We start from the raw sequence: 15,587 nt of genomic DNA on the forward strand, positions 1-15,587 counted from the left end.
TCCTGGTTGAGAGTTTCCTTGATTCTAACAAAATAAATTGTGCTGAAGTGGAAACTCCTTGTTCTGTTAGAAGGAGCCTTTCAATCTCCAAGCTGTCAAGTGTAGAGATGAGTGCAGCGGGTGTAGAAGTGTCCCTTGATCTTGGCAGAGGAGATCTTGTCGATTCGGAAGTGGAATTGGATCTTTGATGGATAGTCGAAGCAGGAAAATGTACCATGGCTGCCTCGGCCAGGCCGGAGCTATGAGTATCAGTTGAGCTTTGTCCGCTATACACTTTTGAATAGTTCGTGTTATGAGAGGTATGGGAGGAAAGGCATAGAGAAGGCCTGTCGTCCATGGAATGAGGAAGGCATCTTGAGCGATCCTTAATTGGCTTGGTCTTATCGAGCAGAATTTTGGAACCTGAGCATTGGTCTGTGTTGCAAAGAGATCTATCGACGGTGTTCCCCATTGCAGAAATATGTCTTGGGCTACTTCTGTATTGAGTGTCCACTCGTGGGGATGAAAAATGCGGCTCAGTCTGTCCGCTCTTGTGTTGGCAACTCCCGGTAGGTAAGTTGCTTGCAAATATATGCAATTCCGATGAGCGTGTTCGAAAATCATCAGGGTCTCTTTACAAAGGGACCATGAACCGGACCCTCCTTGTTCGTTGATGTAAAACATCGCTACTTGGTTGTCCGTGTAGATCATGACCCTGCATCCTTCAGGTGGTTTTGGAATACTCGTAATGCATTGCGAATTGCTCTGAGTTCTAATAAATTTATTTGTAGATGTTGTTCCAAGGTTGTCCATAACCCTTGAGTTTCATAAATCTCGAGGTGTGCACCCCAGCCTTTGTGAGACGCATCTGTGGTTAAGACCGCATTGTGAGGAGGGGGGCTGAACAATGCTCCTTTGGACATGGTGGAGTCTAGGAGCCACCATGTTATATCTTTCTTCATTTCGGCGGTTAGGGATACCCTCTGAGTCAATGGCTGTGAATGTTGTTTCCATTGGCGTTTTAGTCCCCATTGTAGGCGTCTCATGTGTAGCCTGGTGTTGGGAACTGTGAAATTCGCCGCCGCCATGTGGCCCAGGACTACCAAGACTTGTCTCGCTGACGGTCTCTGAGTCTGGATTAAGGTATGTAGAAGGTGACAGAAGTGTGATTTTCTGTCGTTTGGGAGATACGCTCTGTTGCACGTAGTGTCTAGGCGTGCCCCTATGAACTGCAACTGTTGTGTTGGTTGTAGGTGTGATTTCTGAAAATTGATCACCAACCCTAAATTCTTGTACACAGTGTATCACCCGATGGAGATGATCCCGTAAGATGTTTGGGGTTGGTCCGTGTATGAGCCAATCGTCCAGATATGGAAAGATGGTTATTCCTTGTTTTCTGAGATGAGCCACCACCACTATCATGCATTTGGTGAACACCCTGGGTGCAGCCGATAGTCCAAAGGGGAGAACTTTGTACTGGTAGTGTTGATGTCCGTAGCGAAAACATAGGTAACGCCACGAGGATGGATGGATTGGAATGTGTGTGTAAGCATCCTTCAGGTCGATGGAGCACATCCAATCATTGGTTTGAATGAGAGGAAGAATTGACTTCAACGACATCATTTTGAATTTCTCTTTGGTGAGAAATTTGTTCAATTCCCTTAGGTCTAGTATGGGACGAAGGCCCCCCGACTTCTTGGGTATTAGGAAGTATGGGGAATAAAATACTGCTGAATTTAAGCGTGGGTGAATTTGACGAATTGCTTGTTGCTTGTGAAGTAAAGCAATTTCCTCTCCCAATTGTGGATGAGAATTGTGAATCTGGATTGTGGAAAGATGAGGCAATATGGGTTTTGTGACAAATTGGAGTTGGTAACCGTGGCGTACTATCTCCAAAACCCATTGATCTGATGTTATTCTTTCCCAGGCTTCCAGGCAAGAACAAATTCTGCCTGGAGGAGCTTGATGTTGTGGTGGCGGCTGAGTAACTAAAAAGACGAAGTCGCTTTCACTGTAGTAGCTGGCTGTTGTGCCTACTGTCTCTGATTGCGTGGTTTACCTCTACGTTGGTTTGAGGTATTGTGCTGTGGAGCAGGACGCTGGTAGGATGGGTATGGTTGGGTACGAAAAGAATGATAAGATCTATAGGGTCATCTGGCATATGATTGCCTACGAGTAGATCCCATAAAACGATATGTAGTCGAATAAATAGGATATGCTGTTAATGATTGTACTGCTAGAGCTTCTTCTTTTATTTTACTTACTGCGTCCTGGAATCTTTCTCCGAACAGGTTATCTCCTGTACATGGGAGGTTGGATAGTTTCTCGTGCAAGTCTTCACGTATGGAACTTGAACATAACCATGCTAACCTGCGGGCTGCAATGGCTGTTGCCGATGCCATGGATGATGTTTCATGTGCTTCGTAGATTGACCTCAAAAGGTGTCGAGAACACTCCTCAATGTCATGAAGAGGCTGAGGTATCTTATCCTGCATTGAGGAAAGTATACCTTTCATAGCTTGCATGCACTCATATAGATATTGTACCATGTAAAATTGATGTTGCATAATTCGTGTTGTCAACATCAAGTTATGGTATATTTTCCTGCCAAAGTCATCTAAATATTTGTTGTCTTTACCTGGTGGATACGAGGAATGAGACTTTGTTTTCTTGAATCTTTGCATCGCCGACTCTACTACAATTGAAGCATGAGGTAATTGTGGTAGAGTATACAGTGGTGTGTTCTTCATGCGAAATTTTATATCTGTTTTCCTGGAAACGGCTGGAATCGTGTAAGGCGTATCCCAGGATTTTTGTAAAACTGAATGCAGGAGTTCTTGTGGTGGAAGAGATGCTGGTTCCACCTGAGCCTCAAAAATCTTTAGAAGACCTAAAGTTTGTGCTCTAGGGTCTGCTTCTTTTTATACTTCTAGATGTAGTATTGTACCCAATTTTTGTAGAAATTTTGGGTATGTGAGGTCTTCCGGAGGAGAATATGGTTCCTGAGGTTGTTCTTGCGGATCCAACGGAAATCCCGTAGATAATGATGGGGATGTTTGTATTGAAGGAGAATCAAGAGATGTATCCTGAATATGAGATGGCGAGGCTGGTCGGTTTATTTTGGGAGATGTCGGCGGTTCTACCGATGGCTCTCTAATAAACTGTGGTTTGAGTTCCGGAGAACTATTATCAGCAACCTTAGCCATCTTGAATGATGATTGAAGGGTTTCATAAAACCCAGCTAAAGACTGAGACAATTGAAAAAATGCCTCTCTTGTATGAGGGGGCATTGTCATACGATCATCTTGTTTTTGTGAAACATCCTCTTTAGGGGATATGAATTCAGTATGCATTGGGTTGTTTGCATCTTCTGAATCTGTAGAAGTGTTAGAGGAAACCACTTGAATTACTTCTCTTTTTGAGAAGGTAGTGGAAGGCAGTTTATTAGATGATTTAGAAGTAAAAGGACTTATTTCCCATGTAGTAGTCTTCTTTGCCCGTTTCTTAAGGCTAGAGTGTCTTGATTGTTTATGATAATCATTAAAGGAGGAGTCTGTATGACTCGTAGTTGGTGACAGTTCTGTGGTATCATCTACATAAGAATAGCTTTGTGAAGGATAACATCGTCGTTTTTTGTCCTTTTTCAATAGTTGAGGTGAGTAAGTCTGCCTTTTATGTTTAGATATGGTTTGTGCCCAGATTTTTAATTATACACAGAATCATGTGGATGCGCAGATGTATATTTGTGCGCGGATACAGACTTATGCGCAGATATATGCGTGGATGTAGATTTGTGCGCGATTTTAGATTTATGCGCATGTTTATGCTCTGATGTAGATTTGTGCGCGGCTGAATCTCTGCGCGCAGTCTTGGAGTTATGCGATAAGGATTTATGCGCGGATCCTGATTTATGCGTGTATCTTTGCGATGCTGTGTGCGCAAGGGTTATCGGCACCGAAATCTTCGGCGCCGTGCGCACAGATTGTATTGAAGTCGGCTCCGTGCGCGCAGAGATTGACAGCGCCGTGCACGTATTTGGTCTGCGCCGTGTTTTTCCCTGCGCGCCAGTTCTTCTGGGTTGAGCGCTGCTCCGACGTTTTGCGGTGACACTTGTGTGTGCGCAGACGGGTCTGTAGGCGCAGAAGGTGATGGAGCTGAGGCTTCCTGCGACGATATTGTTCGTTGCGGCTCTATGGGCACTAAGGATTCCTTAGAATCCAATGGCCTTCGTCGTTTTGCTTTCTCCTTACCTCCCAGTGTGGAGGATTGTGGAGCTGACGATAACGATCTCTTTTTTGATGGAGCCGATAAAGTTAACGGGCCAGGCGATGAATGAGCCTCCGATGGCTCTCTCGAATTAAAAAGTTCTTGAAGCCTGTATGCCCTTTGTTTTAGTGCTCTAGGGGACATCTGAGAGCAATGGTTACAGTCTTCACGGTTGTGCTCTGGTCCTAGACATTTGTAACAGCGATCGTGTCCGTCGGTAAGTGACATTACTTTGCCACATCGACAGGGTTTAAAACCCGACTTTGACATTTTATTACATTTTAAAACGCTGAGGAGAGAATAGCTCCGCGTGCGATCCCGCTCACGGAAAAAACAGACTGAGGAGATTCCGTTTTTCCTGCGCGGGAATACACGCGCAGCCGCAGAGAGCAAAGCTCTGTTCTCTGCTTTGACAAGCTCCGTCTCCCGGGCCTGATTGACAGATCCCATGACAGCATGGCTAATTCAGCCCTGCTATCGATGGGAAAAGAATTTTCTTCAATTTGTTTTAAATGAGCTACTTGCTAATTTCATTGCATGCCCTCTGGTCCTGCTATTATCTGAGAGAGTAAATAACCAATTTATATTAACTTGTTCAAGTCCTTTCATGATTTTGTAGACTTCTATCATACCCCCCTCAGTCGTCTCTTCTCCATACTGAACAGCTCCAACTTCTTTAGCCTTTCTTCATAGGGCAGCTGTTCCACGCCCCTTATCATTTTGGTTGTCCTTCTCTGCACTTTCTCCAGTGCAGCTATTCCTTTCTGAGATGCAGTGACCAGAACTGCACACAGTATTCAAGGTGCGGTCTCACCATGGAGCGATACAGAGCCTTTATGACATCCTCCATTTTATTTTCCATTCCCTTCCTAATAATTCCTAACATTCTGTTTGCTTTTTTGATCGCCACAGCACACTGAGCTGATGATTTCAATGTATTATCCACTATGAAGCTTAGATCTCTATCCTGGGTGGAAAGTCCTAAAATAGAATCAAACATTGTGTAACTACAGCAAGGGTTATTTTTCCCTATATGCATCACTTTGCACTTGTCCATGTTAAATTTCATCTGCCATTTGGAAGCCCAATCTTCCAGTCTTGCAAGGTCCTCCTGTAATTCATCACAATCCGCTTGAGATTTAACTACTCTGCATAATTTTGTGTCATCCACAAATTTGATCACCTCACTCATCGTATCCCTTTCCAGAGCATTTATAATATATTAAAAAGCACTGGTTCAAGTACAGATCCCTGAGGTACTCCATTGTTTACCTTTTTCCACTGTGAAAACTGACCATTTAATCCTACTCTGTTTCCTGTCTTTTTAACCAAATTGCAGCCCACAAAAGGACATTGCCTCCTATCCTATGACTTTTCAGTTTTCTTAGAAGCCTCTCATGCAGCACTTTGTCGAACACCTTCTGAAAATCCAAATACACCACATCTACCAGTTCACTTTTGTCCATATGTTTATTCACCCCTTCAAAAAAAAATGTAGATTTGTGAGGCAAGACTTCCCTTGGGTAAATCCATGTTGGCTATGTCCTATGAAATCATGTCTATCTAAATGCTTTGTGATTTTTATTCCTTATAACAATTTCTGTGATTTTTCCTGGCACTGAACTCAGGCTCAGCGATCTATAATTTCCTGGATCCCTTTTTAAATATAGGGATTACAGTGGCCATCTTCCAATCTTCAGGTACATTGGATGATTTTAATTATAGGTTACAAATTCATTGAAATAGGTCTGAAATTTCATTTTTTAGTTCTTTCAGAACCCTGGGGGGGTATACCATCTGGTCCAGGTGATTTACTACTCTTCAGTTTGTCAATCAGGCCTACCACATCTTCCAGGTTCACCTTGATTTGGTTCAGTTCATCTGAATCATCACCCATGAAAACCTTCTCCAGAACGGGTATCTCTCCAACATCCTCTTCAGTGCAAGAGGACAATGCACCATCTGGAGAGCAGGTCCTTGCTACAGGATCATTTCCTGCTGCACCAGGTTGATGATCTTTGATCAGGAGACCTTCCTCCTCCAAGGCAGCACCAGAGCTGTCAGACTGGAGTTAGGACTTGGCTACTATGTCCCTGAAGGTCTCATTTATTATTTATTTATTTAAACATTTTTATATACCGGCATTAGTTGTGGACATCATGCCGGTTTACATCAAAACTGGTAAAGTATGGAAATTACATTTTAACAGGGAATTAGAAACTGGGAGGAGGGTAAATAATTAAATAGGATAGACGAGAAATAACATTAACATTAACATGGTTCCTCTCAGTGTGAACGAGGAGAGAGGATAACAACATATGGTTCCTCAGTATGAGGAAGATGGAACAGACGCAATGTGGTCTATTTTTTATTGGAGGAGGTGTGAGTTTTTATTCTGGGTAGGCATGTTTGAACAACCATGTTTTCAATTTCTTTTTGAAATCATCTATATACCTCTCTGTCTGTCTCAGCTCCTTCAGGTCTGCCATTCTAGCCTTCAGAGATTGGACTCATTCTCTGAGAGACAGGAGCTCTCTACATCGGATGCACATGTACAATTTCTCACCGGTAGGTAAAAAGTCATACATATATGTTCTTATGTAAAATATAAATTAACAAGGGCCCTCCAGCACATCACTGAGATCACCAGTACGACCCTCCTCAAGTTAGAAGAGCTGGATCAGATCCAAGAGGGATCAGTGGACGGACAGACAACCTAACAAGGTAGGAGAACCACATTTGCCTGGGCCAAGCTGGAGCAATGAGGATAAGAAATGCCTGGCCTTTTACCTTCTGCACAGTCCTCATCATCAGCAGACGTGGAGGAAAGGCATACAGTAGATCTGCATCCCATTTGAGCAGTAAAGTGTCTGGAGTGAATCTGAACTTCCTTTGGAGCAAAATTTATCGATTTTCCTGTTGTTTTTTGATGGAAACAAGTTAAATGAAGGGCAACAACATAGGTTAAATAACCAGGTCCAGGGACCACTCATGATATGATCTGCCAGCATGCTGAAGATCCCAAAAAGATAAACTGCTTAGAAAAAGGCTCTGTGCCTGCAAGTCCACTCCCAAATTTTCAGAGATTCCTGGAGACTAATAAAGCAGAAACATCCTTAACATAGGGCTTTAACGTGTCACAGGAGCTTATTACTACATGATCCACTCTAGTGCTAATTATTAGAGGGAGTTATAACTACCCTCCTAGCATTAAGGAAAGATTTTAATTGTTCCGGATAGAAGAAAATAAAGCATTCTGTTGAAGACTTAATTACGCACTTACAGGGATATTTTAACACAAATGAAAACCCCAAAGAGACTACTTGGGCTCTTAACACTAAAAATTCTCGTCTCTTCTCCTGTGTTGCCGGTTTGGATCAGAATTCTCTTTTCTCATTTCCCCTGAAGGGGAAATGAGAAAAAAGTCAACGCATGTCCAATGGCTTGCAGCTCCAAGAAGTTAATATGGAAGAGGCATTCCACTGCCAACCAAAACCCCTGAATTCAGAAGGATCTTGTGAATGTGCCCCACCCCCTGATGGATGCATCCATCACCAGCGTTACATGATGAGGAAGAACATATAAAAAAAGCACCTATCTCTTACCTGTATATCTAGCTACCAATGGAGGAACGATTTCATCTCTGTGATTACCCTTACAGGGTGTGACAAGGGCTGATATAGTTGATCTCACTGAGAGCGAAGATTCAAATGGAGAACTCTCATGTTGAGGCACATCATATATACATACCACCGCCATGTGTCCAAGGACAACCAGGATTGCTCAGGCGGGTACTTGATCTTGCTTCAGCAAGTTCTAGCCAGTGTTAGAAGCCAAAACACCCAATCTGATGGAAGAAATGCTTTCTCTTCTAACAAATCTATCCATATCCCAAAGAACTTGATTCTTTGGGTAGGAACAAGGTTTGAGTTGACAAAACAAACTATGAAACCTAGTGACTGAAGGAGCCCTATCATTTTCAACAGGGAGTCCAATACCCTTGCTTGAAAAGATTCTGTCACCAGCCAATCATCCAGGTAAAGAAAGACATAAACCCCCCATGACACAGGTGCACCACCGCTACAGCTAAGTATTTCGTGAATATCTTTAGGGTCAAAGAGAGCCCAAAGGGGAAAACCTTGTATTGATAGTTAGAAGAATCTACCACAAATCTGAGGTATTTCCAATGAGATGGATGGATGGGTATACATCCAGTTTCTCTTGGATGAAGGGTAGGATGGTGTGGAAAGCGCACATCCAATCTTCTACTTCAGTAGGACGGTGTGGAAGGCATTCATTTTGAACTTCTCTTGTAATAGGCTCTTGTTCACTCTTAACAAATCTGGATAGGTCTTAATCCCCCCTGACTTCTTGGGGTTAAGAAAACAGTGGGGATAGAGCTCCTTGCCATGGTCTTTTGGAGGGAAAAGGTTTATTGCCTGCTGGTTGAGAGGTGACATCTCGAGATGGATCCAGCTTGAAGGCTAAACATTGATGCAGTGCTGGGGGATGGGAGAAGTTTTAATGGTAAGCATGTTCCACAGTTTTGAGGACAAAACATTCCTTTGTGATCTTCCGCCACTCTTTAAGGAACAGCTGAATCCTTCCCTTATTAAAGCGTTCAAAGCCTGAGGGTTGCGTTTCATCAAACACTAGGCCTAGGCTTGGTCTGCGCTTGCTGTGGCATCTTAGGCTATCTCTTACATGCTTCTCCACATGCTGAAAGCTGCTGCTGCAGCAGAGCAGGTGAAGCATGATACCACTGAAATTGATGAAGGGGAGTCTTTAGAAGGAGCAGTATAAGCAAAGTAAGAACATCTAGAAGAAGGCTCCCACCAAGAACTGAATGGCAGCGTGTTGGGCCATGATTTCTCTGACTTTATCAACGAAGAGATTGCACCCAGAACATAGGACGTCATCCAACTTGTTATGAACATCCTCACACAAACTGCTGGCTCTCAGCCACGCCAACCAGCATGCCCCAGATCTTGCCAAGGTATCAAATGAATCGTATACCAACCAGATGAGAAGGCACTCGCACTTTTCCACATCCATAAGAGTCTGCTGATAACCTTTCTGTTTCTTGACCAGATACTCTACCAGAGGCTTCAGCTTGTCAGTGCAGTGGTGTAAATACTGCACCATATACAGTTGGATGAACTGCAATGCCAGCATTGAGCATCAAACTCTGGAAGACTTTCTCCCAAAATTATCCCAAGAAACTGGGGTCCTTGCCCAGGGGAAGGGGGGTCTCGGAACAAATTCTAGACTTTATAGTTCATTTTAAAGCTGACTCCATTACCTCAGACTAGTGTGATAGTTGAACTACACCAAAACTGGAAGTCTGTTGAGCTCTATATTTATGACCCATTTTCCTGGCTACTGTGGGGGAGGGGGGGGGGGGGCCAGGAGGCTGGATTATCCAAAATTCTAATTTGTAAATTCCACAGAATATGATGGACCAGGATTGCTGCCGGTTTGAAAGTTGGTTTTTAGAATACAAAATAGTCCGAAGACTTTGGTGCAGGGATCTTTGACCCTATGGATATTGATGCGAATTGCTTTACCCAGTTTGTCCAGGAATTTAGAGAACGAAAAGTATTCTGGTGGAGATGAATGCTCCACCAGGTTAGGTAAGGTTAGGTTCTGAGGGGATCCTCAAAGACTCTTTCTCAGAAACAAGAGGTAGAGGGACAGTAAACCATGACCCTGATGAACATGATGGTGAGTGGGGTGGGGACATCAGTCACCTCAGAAGGGAATACTCTCAGGGCACTGTCCAGTCAGCAGTGTTTCATGCTCCTTCCTCAGAATGCTGGCTAGATTCCTCTGAAGAAAGGGTTGGACTGCCCGAATGAGATGGGATAGTCTCCATCCCTGGAAATTCTGATGAAAGCACCCAAGGTATAGATGTGAGAGAGACTCTCTTCCTTGAGGGAACAAATCCAACATTCTGGACAAGAGAGGCTGAAGGGTACGCTCTTTGTCATTGTCCGCCAACAAGGTAAAGAAAGTCTTAATCTATTCAGCTATGTGGTCCAAGGACTGTTGTGTGCTCTCGCCCAAAGTTGAAGAGACGAGACATCCTCTCTGAAACTAGCATAGGGTCATCCTCTTGAGAAGCACTCATTGGACTCCCCCTGTTGGTTTGTCTGCGCTATTGTCCACATAGATACCAGAGGCACAATGAAGCAGATAGGATCCGGTGTCTCCAAATACAGTGAAAGAGACTCTGGCAGAGTGCCATGAGTAGATGGGGAAGGGGCCCTGAAAGATCTGGGATCCAGAAAGAGAAGGTAAGATGGCGATAAAGGCATCAACTCCAAGGAGATTCCTCCAGGTCCCCCCAGTGCATGTTTCTGTGCCATGTCAATGGCGCAAGGAGCCAGTGCATAGATGATTCATGTTTTGGTGCCACCAACTACACCACCTGCTCTGATGAAGGGCACTTTTTCTGCATCGATGAGCCTCATATCAAGGGGGAAGCAGCCTGTGGGTGCACAAAGGAGTGTGCCAGCTCCTGAGCTTGACACTTCTGCATCTTGTTCAACCTCTGAACTACAGCAGATCTGAAGCCTGGTGCTGCAGCTAGTGGACCACTGCCTATGGAGCTCTTGCTCAACTCAGCACAGAGGGAGCCTGAGGAGGCTCCGTTCCAAGAGGAATAATGGCTCAACATCAACCTGCAAAACTCCTCCATTTCCCAAACTCTATTTTGCTGGGACATAGGTGACACCCAATAAAAATCATAGCTGTTAATTATTATTGGGTCCCAGACCCTTGTACAGATGTTGTGGGACACATGCAAACACAGGCCTTGAAGCCATACATCTTCGATATTGGGGGGGGGGGGCGTTCTTTTTTTTTTAAATAGCACAGAAAAGTGCTGTTGAGGCGCTGCTGAGGTAGCAAGGCAACTAAAAAAAAAAAAGAGTAGGGTTGAAGAAAAACTGAAGATTAGAAAACGAATTAGAAAGAGAAAGCGTACATGTGCATGTGGAAGCTTGAACAAAAATAAAAAGACTGAGGGGCTCATGAGGCAGCATGTATGCGTGGGAACTCTCGCGCATGCTCAGTAGTAAAACTTCACTGAGCTAGTGAGATGGGTCCGTTAGATGGTGTAGGATGATAACACCCACATATCACAACTAATTCAGCCCTGCTTGTATGTGGAGAAACTGCGCAATTGGGATTGTACATCCCACAGTAATGGGAAGCTGTAACCACCACTCTGAGGACAGGTGGGGAAGCTGCTATTATTGCAAGGATTTCAGTACAAAACATGAGAAAACTTACTAAAAATGTAAAAGTAAACTGACCAATCCTGCACATGACCTGACAATGGCACCCCCTTCATTCTGACACAAGGCCTTATCCACTCACCACAGCTGAACTCAGTAATCCTTTCAGCACTGACATCAGTAGATAACAACTGCTCTTTAAAATCAGACACCTGCAAACACACATAGAAATGGAAATGAGATTCAGCATCCAGCAGTGGCAGAGCTCTTGAATTTGAATTAGAACACTGGATCCTGTAGGTCCACCAAGGGTTATACAATGGTCTGCATGATGCAGAAACATTGCTGGAGTCCTACGTCTCCTGCAAGTCACTACTCAAACAGTAAGAATGTGTATTAACATTTTTTTGTTTGCAGTATTTGAAAGTACTTTCTGTTTATAGTAACCCACTAAAATACCCCATAATCTGACATGACTAGAGGGTCTAGGAAATGTAATCAAGGTCAAAGGGGACCTTGATGGAAAAGAAAATTACTGTTATTATAAGCAGCAGCAGTGCCACCTTGTGGTCAGACAAGTTCATGATCGTTCTAGTATATAATACTGGTTTCATACAAAACCCTTCAATTCCAGTTATACTAATTCTACACTAGTTAATCTGGTTTCACTCCCTTTTCTGTGACATGAAAGCGTTGCGTCCGTCGGTCGCAGACGGCTGCGACCGCTCTGCCTTACCTCTTTTTCTACCCTTTCCTTCTCTTTGGGCAAGAAGGCTGTCTCCGGTGCCGGGTGCCGTGGGCCTCGGCGTTTTCAGACCAGTATGGGCGTCCCCATCCACCATGCTCACTCCCGTGGCCTCCTAAGGCGCGAGCGCGCACATCCCTGACACTCAAATACACGTCATAGTGGGAACCTCGTTGGCAGCCCCACCGCATGACGTCAGTACCTCCGGGTATATCTAGCCTCTGCCTCCGCTTCTGCTACCAAATTGAGTTAGCAAAGACTTCGCTTCGCTACTCTGCCTGCTCTAAGCTGCCAGCTTAGACACCTCCTTTCGCTAAGGGCCTCGCTCCAGCAGAAGCTCTAGACACCCGCTCCTCGGGGGTCTCTCGCTTCCAACTTCCCTTCGGGGTCCTCACTAACATACACAACCGCTCCTCTGGGGTCTTTTCTCTTATTCATTCCAGGATATTGGACCATTGGGTACTCGCTCCTCGAGGGCCTATCTACTTCATATCCTGCACCACGGACCTTTGGTCCCACCATTCTACCATCAGGAAGATGCCTTCACTCTGAGTACCTCTACAAACCAGTGCTCCAACTCCACCCAACAGCCGCGGCGTTACCCGCACTGCAGGCTCCTGCCTATCGTGAACATCTGGGTGAGACTATACTTCTGAGCCTGTTGAGCGTATTGGCACCTTGTGGATCATTGCCTTACCTTCCTGCTTTACCATCTATTAACAGCAGTACAATAAAGCAAATGTTGCTTACCTGTAACAGGTGTTCTCACAGGACAGCAGGATGATAGTCCTCACATATGGGTGACATCACAGGATGGAGCCCAATCACGGAACATTGCACTAACCCTGCAGCCAGCAGGGGTCCCCCTTCAGTCTTATTAAAAAGCTACAGGTAGTGCCGAAAATAAAATAAGAAAACGTTATGAACCCAACACCGCGGGGCGGCGGGTGGGTTTCGTGAGGACTAACATCCTGCTTTCCTGTGAGAACACCTGTTACAGGTAAGCAACATTTGCTTTCTCACAGGACAAGCAGGATGGTAGTCCTCACATATGGGTGAGTACCGAGCTGAGGATGTCCGAGTATGCACCAAATGTACTCAGACATGCAAGGCACTAGGCCTGGGATGAAATTTGGCCGAGGACATCCTGAACCCCACCGGGCAGGCGGAAGGGTGTTGGTACGTCACTTTGTAAATAGGTTGCGCAAGACAGACTGGCCGAAGATGGAATCTTGTCTTCCGGCTTTGTCTAAGCAATAATGGGCTGTAAAGGTATGGAGAGAACTCCAGGTGGCAGCCCTGCAAATGTCAGGAAGCGGCACCAAGCGTAGGTGTGCTACTGAAGTCGCCATGGCCCTCACAGAGTGTGCTTTAACACGGTCTTGAAGTGGAAGGTCCGCTTGCTGATAGCAAAAGGATATGCAGTCCGCCAACCAGGAGTAGAGAGTCTGTTTACCCACAGGCTGCCCCAATTTGATAGGATGGAAAGAGACAAACAATTGGGTGCTTTTCCTGTGGGAGGCTGTACGGTCTAGGTAGAACGCTAGAGCCTGTTGGCAGTCAAGGGTATGCAGAGCCTGCTCTCCTGGATTGGAATGGAGCCTGGGAAAAAAGGTAGGTAGTATAATGAATTGATTGAGATGAAACTCTGAAACTACCTTAGGTAAGAATTTAGGGTGAGTGCGGAGTACTGCCCGGTCCTGCAGAAGTTTAGTGTAAGGTGGATAGGTAACTAGAGCTGTAATTCACTAACTCTGCGAGCGGAAGTGATTGCAAAAAGGAAAATCACTTTCCATGTGAGATATCGAAGGTCACAGGATTGAAGAGGCTCGAATGGTGGTTTCATGAGCCGAACCAAAACTAGGTTGAGGTCCCAAGAAAGGGCCGGTGGATGTAGAGGAGGCTTGAGGTGAAGCAAGCCTTTCAAAAAACGTGTTACAAGGGGTTGTACTGATATGGGAACATCCCTGACACCTTTATGGAAGGTGGCTACCGCACTGACATGCATCCTGACGGAGGAAGTTTTTAGACCTGACTCTGACAAGTGCCAGAGATAGTCCAGAAACTTCGTAATTGGACAGGTAAAGGGGTCAACGGATTGAAAAGAGCACCATGACGTGAACCTGTTCCATTTGTAAGAATACGATTTCCTCGTGGAAGGCTTCCGTGAAGCAATCAGGACACGGGAAACTGGTTCAGAAAGGTTAAGTGGCTGAAGGATTAACCTTTCAACATCCATGCAGTCAGGGACAAGGCTTGAAGATTGGAGTGGCGTAGGCACCCGTCGTTTTGAGTGATTAGAAGCGGGTCCTTTCCCAAGGGAATGTGCCTGCGAATGGACAGATCCTGAAGTATTGGAAACCACACTTGGCGCAGTCAGTGGGGTGCTATCAGGATCATGGTTCCCTTGTCCTGACGTAACTTCACGAGAGTCTTCGAGAGAAGTGGAAATGGAGGGAATGCATAAGGGAGACCGGTTGCCCATGATAGGGAGAACGCGTCTCCTGGCTGATAGCGTTGGATGCGAGTGAGAGAGCAGAAGTTGTCCACTTTGCGATTTTGAGGTGCTGCAAAGAGATCTATTTGAGGATAACCCCATTGTTGGAAGATCGAGTTCGCTACTGAGGGGTTGAGAGACCACTCGTGCGGTTCAAAGGTGCGACTCAGCTTGTCTGCAACACATTGTCCACTCCCGGCAAGTAGGTGGCCCTGAGGTAAATCGAGTGGGAGAGGGCCTCCGCCCATATCTGCGCAGCTTCCTGACACAGAAGGTAGGAGCTCGTCCCTCCCTGTTTGTTGATGTACCACATGACCACCTGGTTGTCCATCTGGATCAGGATGACTTGATTGGAGAGGCGATCCTGAAATACTGAGAGCATATCTGATTGCTTGCGGTTCCAGCAAATTTATTTGGTGTTTGGCTTCCTCTGGAGACCAAGATCCTTGTGTCTGCAGATCAGCCACGTGGGCTCCCCAGCCGAGGTTGGAAGCATCGGTGGTGAGAATTATTTGAGGGTCTGAAGCCTGGAAGGGCAAGCCTTGGAGGAGATTGACCTGATTTCTCCACCAGGCGAGAGCCTGACGAAGTGAGTTGGTTACGTGGACAATGGTTGACAGGGGCTGAATGGATTGAGTCCATTGTGACCTTAGAGTCCACTGCATGACTCTCATGGCCAAGCGGGCCATTGGGGTGAACTGAACTGAGGACGCCATGTATCCCAGGAGGATGAGAAAGTGATGTGCAGTCGTGGAGTGCTGAGACTGCAGCTGATGTGCAGAGTGAGAGCTCGCTGTCGAGGCAGAAAAGCCTTTGCCTGCAAGGTGTCCAAGTCTGCCCCAATGAACGATAAGGTTTG

At 45.4% G+C, this 15,587-nt stretch overlaps 1 protein-coding gene across 3 annotated transcripts in view; it reads right to left on the reverse strand.

Annotated features, from left to right (window-relative positions):
• DDX11 (DEAD/H-box helicase 11) overlaps nt 1–15,587 on the reverse strand; it is a 427,300-nt gene that overhangs the window by 96,302 nt on the left and 315,411 nt on the right. For all 3 annotated transcript variants that reach the window (XM_029599951.1, XM_029599952.1, XM_029599950.1), the window contains exon 19: nt 11,629–11,698. In XM_029599951.1, coding sequence (XP_029455811.1) covers nt 11,629–11,698 — 70 coding nt within the window. The remainder of the gene's footprint in view (nt 1–11,628; nt 11,699–15,587) is intronic.

Source organism: Rhinatrema bivittatum, chromosome 4 (assembly GCF_901001135.1).
Source record: "Rhinatrema bivittatum chromosome 4, aRhiBiv1.1, whole genome shotgun sequence".
Classification (NCBI taxonomy): Eukaryota; Metazoa; Chordata; class Amphibia; order Gymnophiona; family Rhinatrematidae; genus Rhinatrema; species Rhinatrema bivittatum.